A 7,709-nucleotide genomic window follows, 5' to 3' on the forward strand; every position below is an offset into this window, starting at 1 on the left:
TTCCGATCCCTGGTTTGTTTAAATCTCATTACGCTGCAACTTTGTTCCTGGCTTAAACAATAAGAGATTTGTGATAACTATTTGTCATTCTGGTGGGACTGTTTTCTCTTCTTTGGGTTTTTTTTTTCCGCTATAATACAAGATCAAGTTAACTCGCCTTCTAATCATTTTCCACACTATATGTGCATATGGTACAGTCCGTTATATGTTTAAAACTTCCTTCAGAGCTATTAAGTTTGTGCGTCGCTTGTTAGATTGTTGTCCCCATAGGGTCTTTGTGGTTCTTTATTGCCCTGATATATATAATTTATGTCAAAGAAAAAAACATTTGTTGTCTGGTAGATTATGAAAGAAGACGACAACAACTGGCCAGAACCCGACCGGGTTGGGAGACAAGAGCCCGAGATTGTGGTGGGAAATGAGCATATCTCCTTCACTACCTCTCAAAGATTGGATCCCTTGTAGATGTCCAGAGCAGTAATGATCCTGACTCCTGAGGGACTTCGCGTCTTGTCTTCTACTACCTTGTTCAGGTCTACGGTCTACCAATATGTGCAATGTGTGCTCGTTCTTTCTCCCTTTAACTTCATTACTGTGTATTTTTGTCTCACCATGTGCATGATTTTTGCAATAAGTGGAGGTCTCATATGCCAGTGAAAAAATTATGTCAAGTTTTCCTCTCTTACCTAAATCTTTACTTTTCTGCTGAATAGTAAGGTCAATAATGTCAAACAAATAAACCAAAATAAGTAAAGTCAGATTCTGCCTGATGATAGCTCGTGTGCCGATAGTGGGAAACGAAAATAATGTCATGTGTTAGCTCATCGGGTGGTCAGTATTACCCTGAGCTTCTGGTGTTTAATTCTGGGGCTGTCCTCATTAACTGTTGACACAGCTCTGGTTATTGCTTTTTTATTGAATGCTCCTTCCTATTTCACTTCGTTATGGTCCTCATAGCAACCTTAAATGTCTGCAGGCTTGAAATGTCTTGTGTTTTCCCTCATCTCCCTCCACTTCAAGATCAAACCCATTTAGAAAAGAAATCGGTTTTCAATATGAGATTGGTTCTTCCTCGAGATCCTGATGACTTTGTGAGAGGCTTGTCTCTGGTCTTCAAGTAGAAGTTTAGAGTTTGTTGTTTTTCTGCAATGTGATGTCTATGTGTGTGGTTAGCTTCATTGTTGAGTGAAATACGACTTCTTTTGTCATTGTTTCTTTTTGTAACCCTGAATTCTCCTAATTTAACTGTCTGGCTTTGAACCGAGGTGTGGAACAATTGCAAATGGATATAGTAACTCAGCTCGTCATATTGAGATTGAGGATCTTACCCTTTTGGCTCCAGCTGTTGTTGTGGGATGAGAGTTGTCTGCATGTGCTGTCGTTTGAGTTTTCTGTTCTTGTATTGAACCTGGCATGGGCTGCAGTGGTTTTGATTAATGTGTGGTCATTCGCCGATCAGTTTCTCGGTTTATCTGTTTGTTTTCCCTGTGGGGCTTGTTTTTGTTTGTTAGCTGTTAGACCATCTGCGTTTGGCTTAAGTGTTGTCGTCGTCTCATTCTGAGCTTAGTGAGTCTGAGTAATAGGAAAAGGGCCGCTACAATTTGATGTATGGTCAGGCTGATGTCTATGTTTGGAAGATCAAATACATCATTGACAGGAGTTGATGCTGATGTCTATGATGTTGATGCCTCGGCTCCTGACAATGTGGTTCGGTTAATTAGGATTTTCCATTGGAAGTGGACTGAGAAGGTACGTGAAAAGCATCTATCAACGAGGAAATATCCGTGTCTTTGCGGGGTTTTTTTTTTCCGGTAAAGAATGGTGGTGTCTTTGCGATTTTCAGGTTCCATCTGTAATGCTATCAGCACGGTAGAGAATGGTGTCCATGTTTATGCAAAGCTTGAAGGTACATCCGAAAATACAATTGAGCGACAAATGTTTAACAAACACTGTGTCCGTGAGTCAATTATCATCTGACCATCGGGGGAACGGAAGGGCCGAAACTCTGTCGTCAGCGGTGTAGGATAGATTCACCAGCTGATCACCTAACGCTAAAAGCACTTGTTTGCGTAATGTTTCTTGCTCCGCACGCTACGTCCATTGCATGTGCCTTTTGAATAACAAAACAAAAGCAGATCTGTGGTTTAACAAACTCCACGCCTATGGGGGCCCTTAACACCGTACACTTTTTTATTCTATTTTTAAAAAATTTAAGAAAAAAGAAATCTCTCATATAGGTAATTATGGTGAGATGGTAATAGAGGTATTTGATTGATTGTTGAGGAAGGCGCCAAAAGCAACAAAAGCTAGCATCATAACGACAGCAATGATAATAGTATATTGGAGACCCACGAGAGAAATGGAGGAGAGTGATGCGGTGGACCAGTGCGACTCCTCTCTTCGGCAGCCTAACTCCCCACTTTGGCCATTCTATTGTTTCAACATCCCATGTGACCTCTAATCCTCTTTGCTCTCTTTCCCAGTCAGAGTCTTTATATTATCTTGAGTTCCCCAACCTAACATCGCCTCTCGCGTATGATTTTATCTTTTACCAATGCAACCAAATTTTTATATCAATTCAGAATAAGACTACAGAGTATGATAGTTATGTCAAAACAGATTAATACAAAGCTCAACTTCCAAAACTGAAATAAAAAAAAAAATAGAAAATTTTATTTTTCCTTCTCGACATATCTATGATATAAAATAATCATCACATTATTAATTGTTTGATGTGAAGCTCGAATTAGACGGAAACCCATAAGTATAATGATCCTTGCAACTTTTCAAGCATCTTTTGAGAAATATAAAAAGGAGACATGGAAGGGCGTTAGGCTGCGTGGGCGTGAGGTCCGGCAGTTTCCATTATCCAAAAATTCGCCGGTCTCCTTCCCCTGAGACGCTACCATACACACACACGAAATCTTCTCTCCTTATTCGCAGATCTCGAAACCCTAGCTCTACCTTTCCTCCTCTCGGTTCGTCTATCTGCTTCTCTTGCTCTTCTTTTTTGCAAGTCTCTTGCTCCCGGCGTCTCTGGCGTTTTCGAATCCTGAATGTTTTCCTCTCTTTCTTTCTGGCGTTGGATTTGAATTATTTAGTATTTCTGCCTTCGACAATGGGTGTGTTCCCGCTCAGCTCCAGCTTTGCTTATCTTCTGTTTTGTTTTTCTGTGTTGTAGATAAGCTTCCGGGGATTTGTCGGTAGATTTTGTTGAATCGATATACATCGAAGATGTCAGAGTAGACGCTGATAAGTGAGGGTAAATGGACGACAGAGGGTCGTTTGTCGCAGTCAGGAGGATTTCTCACACTCTGGATCGAGGGAGCACCTGCCATTTCTCTTCAGGTATATATCGCTCTTACATCTTCCCATGAATCTCGAAGAGAAGTGTATCGGGATGTGTAGAAATTTCCTTTTTCATTAGCAGATGTTTCATCTTGTTACAGCTGAGGTTGTGGCAGGATCTACTGCGTGGTTAGGCCGGGGGCTTTCTTGTGTTTGTGCGCAGAGAAGGGAGCACGAGTCTCGTCCTTCATTCGATTTCACACCTGCTCAGGTACATCATTATTATTTTTAGTCAAGCTTCAAGCTCTCACGACAACCTCGCGTCTTAGTTGCTCGTTCATTGTCATTTCATGCCACACATATTTTATTCTTGTTCTGTTTTTATCCTGATCATGCTCTTAGGAGGAGTGCTTGCAGAGGCTGCAGAGTCGTGTGGATGTTCCCTATGACGGTTCCATTCCTCAGCACCAGGTGACCATTTCTCAGCTACTTTTAGTAATTAGGATCCCAAAGCTTCATAGGTATTAACTACAAACTACAAAGTTGTTTTCTGATTTTTTCACGCCCTTTTGCGTTTCGTGTAGGAAGCTCTAAGGGCATTGTGGAAGTTAGCCTTCCCCGAGGAAGAACTACGTGGTCTGATATCTGAGCAATGGAAGGAAATGGGTTGGCAGGGAAAAGACCCGTCAACAGATTTTAGGTACGTCCAAGTTTTTTTTTGTCCTCCTGTTTGCTGCGGCTGATCATTGTCTGATGACTATTTTTGTGCCGCAGGGGTGGAGGTTTCGTATCATTGGAGAATTTGCTGTATTTTGCTAGGAATTTCCCTGTATGTCTGTTTTATCTAGCTTGAAACTGTATGAACACACTACAGATACATTCATAAGGAGATTAACTATCTATTGTTCCATTAACTGTACTGTAGAAGGGAAGCTGTTGAGCACTGTAGCTAGCGGGAGTAGTTACCTTGGTAAAGAAATTTGTGTTGCTAACTTCTAACTTGTGCTTACTTTCTGTTAAATGCAGAAATCTTTTCAGGATCTTCTTCAAAAGCAAGTAGGTGATAGATCGGTGTGGGAATACCCATTTGCTGTTGCTGGTGTAAATATCACATTCATGGTCATCCAAATGCTTGACCTTGAAGCAGGTCTTAACCTGATTTTACAGTAATCAGAAACATCTGCATCTGTTTATGATTCATTATTTGTTGATAGCTTTTTCCTCCCAATTTTACAGTTAAACCACGGACAATGGTGGGGGCAACTTTTCTGAAATTACTTGCAGGTAAGCTCAAGCTGTTGTCTGTCTTTCTAATCTATGGTTTTCTCATCTTTTAAAATAACAAATCTCTGAAATAAAAGTTTATGTTCAAACTTTTGTTAATCATAACTTTTCTTTTAAATTATGAATAGTTTTTAAGATGCATAGAAATAAAGTATTTTTCAATTTATTTTAAAGGGTAAGATCTAAAACGTATAAAATAGAAGAAGATAAACAGTTCAATGGGTTTCTATCGGTCTATCTCTCATTCGGGGGAAAACAAGATCCAAAAATTTAACTCAGCTTAGCTGCCAAAAATGAAAAAGGGAGCCTTAACTATACTAGTATTTGCACACCGTGACCCGAAAAGAAATGGACTAATACTAGCTTCAGTGTGCACACTTTTGGAAGGAACATGAGTGGAAGGTCAATTTTTTTTTGCCTGAAAAACTAGTTATGGTAATGTATCTATCTTCTTCACGTTCTCTCCTCTTTTGCTCATGCAGAAAATGAATCAGCATTCGATCTTCTCTATTGTATCGCATTCAAGTTAATGGATCATCAGTGGCTCACTAAGCGTGCGTCGTACATGGATTTTAACGTACGCCATCTTCATCTGGTACTCTGAGTCTGAGCATATGATGCATCTCTAAAATGTTCCTTCTATGCATCTCCACGATTTTTATTTTGCAATTAGTAAAACATTCAAAAATAAAGAAAAACCTGCCTGGTCTGTAGAAAAAGGCCCAAATCATACAATTACAATGCACAAACAAGTGATGATTTGATAAATGGTGGCTTTAATATGTGGATACTAAACATGATATACGATTGCTGATGTTGTCAGACGGTGATGAAATCCACGCGGCGTCAGCTGGAAAAAGAGCTTCTGCTTGAAGACGTAACACGTCTCGAGGACTTGCCCTCCTTTAGTCTCCTTGGCCGCTAGACAGACTTACCGGTTGGTTGTGTGGGATCGAATTTGAAAGGAAAAAAAAAGTGCTTTTCTTATGACATTTTTCTTGTGTGAAGTACGAGATATCCGAGAGAAGTTTTGAATTTCTTTGTAAAGCAATTGATCGATTTACATAAGTCGTTGGTTCTTGGACCCCAGACATGTTTTTCCAACCAAACCAATGAATCTCGGCAACAACCCGATCAGCGAAACATGGTTGCTAGGTACATAATCGTAAGACTGAAAACTCCGCATAAAATTAAAGGGATCAAAACATTGCCGGTTAGTACTTCACTCGCAGATCCAAGACGGAAAGCTGCTTCGCCAGTTCACGGGTCCATCTGGGAACCACAATGCAATTTCCTTGTTGTCACTCTCCGCCGAGTCAATGGAGTTACTCCTGGTTCAGGTGCTTTAAAATACGATATGAGAAACTTAGATAACAGTATATATATACACACATACATATTTATACATGTATATGTGTATGTTTTTAATATTACTCATCTACCAGGAGAGTTTATAAACATAAACATATACATGTCTTCCCCAAAAGAGAGACTTTTACGTATGTATGCATGTTTATATTTTTATTTTTGTTTTATTTTTTTGTCACTTATCAAATTTATGTGGCAAAATTAATGATATGTACTGTCATCATCCTTGACGAAAATGGGAGAAATTTATTGTCATTTATAATCATATCAAATTGTTAAGATTTTGGAATTTAATATAAGAATCTCATACATTTTAAATTTTTAGCTTAGTTTTTTTTTGTTAAATTAAAAATTGGCGGAGGATATTATTAGGAGTTAATGCGAGTCACGCCTGCTCAAACATTCGGCTTAGCCATCTTGCTTCCATCGGCCATTCGCCACTCGACTTCTACCGCTTCGATTCCAAAGGAGAGATCTCGCATTTGCATAGCTGCTGAATCCCTCCTCCTCCGGCTATTTTTTCTCAGATCTAATCCCTTTCCACCACCGGAACCATGAATCCCGAATAGTAAGTTATCTTCGGTCTCATCCACCGACACTCGCTCTTTCTAAGGTTTGCCTTCGTCGAATCTCTTCTGTCCCATGTCTCGATATTTCTCGTGATCCTATCTTTGGCTATGCTGTCTAGATCGGACAGTTATTCTACTTCGTATTGCTCGGCATCCCTAGAAATCTAGGGGGTTCTAGATCTCTCGATTTGATCCTGTTGCTCGTGGATGGAGAATACTTTAGTCGTCTCTCTGCGATCTGTTTGATTTTATTTGCAGTTTCTAATCTCGATTTATGTCATGCCATCCTTTGCTAGGCATCGTACCTTTTTTTTAGTATGCTCGATGATTAAGTAGCGCAATTCTGTCGTAACTCAGTGGCTTGGTACCTCCTCTACCGTGTTGCTAGAAGGTGTTTGTTATTTTAACGACTTAGTAACTTTGGAGTTTGTGGGATTTGCAGCGACTATCTCTTCAAGCTTCTTCTCATCGGGGATTCTGGTGTTGGGAAATCCTGTCTCCTTCTAAGATTCGCAGTAAGCTTTCTGTTTTCTGGTTTAGTCTGGATTCCAATGATGTTTTGTACTTTTGTTGATATTAGTCTTCGACTTGAGAGCAGTAACCCATTTTGCAAGCAATTCTATTACGTGTTCAGGATTGTGCTGTGAATGTACTCTTCATTATTATTTTTATTTTTATATTGCCAAAATGTGGATGTCGATTGTGTTCGATTGATGTTTCTGGTTGGATATCTTATTGGACGATCCCCTTCTTTTATGGACGCAGGATGATTCATACATAGAGAGTTACATAAGCACCATTGGGGTCGATTTTGTAAGTGACTACAGTTAATCTTTCGCCGTGTAAGTTATTGAGGCTTCTATCTGATTTTCACCCTTCTTTCTCCAGAAAATTCGGACTGTGGAGCAAGATGGGAAGACTATTAAGCTTCAAATTGTATGTAACCTTTCTTTCTTCTGCACTTTGGTATCAAAACATTCTAATTTATATTGTCAAATACTAGTCTCAGTTGAGATTTTGATGGAGTCCCACATCGGCCGAGAGAGGGATCTGCGAGGGAAGGTCAACCTCCACCCTTAAGCTAGCTTTTGGGTGGAGTTAGGGCCCAAACTCTATCAGTTGGTATCAGAGCCTCTCTCTGCGGGCCGGTGTTGGCTTTGTTCCAACCCTGGTGGACCTGCGGCCCGGTGGGCGAGCGGT

The 7,709-nt window shown here is 40.1% G+C and overlaps 3 protein-coding genes across 5 annotated transcripts in view; all 3 read left to right on the plus strand.

Annotated features, from left to right (window-relative positions):
* Positions 1–2,084, plus strand: part of LOC104814107 (protein mago nashi homolog) — a 3,158-nt gene extending 1,074 nt beyond the window's left edge. The window contains 4 exon segments of the mRNA XM_010541985.2: positions 343–441; positions 444–540; positions 977–1,749; positions 1,844–2,084. Of these exon segments, the coding sequence (XP_010540287.1) occupies positions 343–441; positions 444–540; positions 977–1,035 (255 nt within the window). The 3' untranslated portion in view covers positions 1,036–1,749; positions 1,844–2,084.
* A 706-nt stretch (positions 2,085–2,790) lies between these two features.
* On the plus strand, positions 2,791–5,661 carry LOC104814063 (ELMO domain-containing protein A-like). 3 transcript variants are annotated; one of them, XM_010541911.1, is made up of 10 exons: positions 2,791–2,978; positions 3,182–3,348; positions 3,465–3,559; positions 3,691–3,759; positions 3,873–3,988; positions 4,063–4,117; positions 4,315–4,435; positions 4,525–4,572; positions 5,055–5,167; positions 5,396–5,661. In XM_010541911.1, exons 2-10 carry the CDS (start codon positions 3,267–3,269, stop codon positions 5,495–5,497), a joined length of 801 nt encoding a protein of 266 aa, XP_010540213.1. In that variant the 5' UTR covers positions 2,791–2,978; positions 3,182–3,266; the 3' UTR covers positions 5,498–5,661. The 3 variants fall into 3 exon arrangements, with proteins under 3 accessions (XP_010540213.1, XP_010540212.1, XP_010540214.1); XM_010541910.1 differs by having other exon boundaries at positions 2,792–2,978; positions 3,450–3,559; XM_010541912.1 differs by having other exon boundaries at positions 2,794–2,978; positions 3,450–3,559; positions 5,055–5,149.
* Positions 5,662–6,319: 658 nt separating this feature from the next.
* LOC104814064 (ras-related protein RABD2a-like) overlaps positions 6,320–7,709 on the plus strand; it is a 3,526-nt gene continuing 2,136 nt past the window's right edge. The window contains exons 1-4 of the mRNA XM_010541913.2: positions 6,320–6,508; positions 6,952–7,024; positions 7,275–7,322; positions 7,398–7,445. Of these exons, the coding sequence (XP_010540215.1) occupies positions 6,495–6,508; positions 6,952–7,024; positions 7,275–7,322; positions 7,398–7,445 (183 nt within the window). The 5' untranslated portion in view covers positions 6,320–6,494. The remainder of the gene's footprint in view (positions 6,509–6,951; positions 7,025–7,274; positions 7,323–7,397; positions 7,446–7,709) is intronic.

The sequence above is a fragment of the Tarenaya hassleriana genome, unplaced genomic scaffold (genome assembly GCF_000463585.1).
Source record: "Tarenaya hassleriana unplaced genomic scaffold, ASM46358v1 Cleome202, whole genome shotgun sequence".
In the NCBI taxonomy this organism is placed as follows: domain Eukaryota; kingdom Viridiplantae; phylum Streptophyta; class Magnoliopsida; order Brassicales; family Cleomaceae; genus Tarenaya; species Tarenaya hassleriana.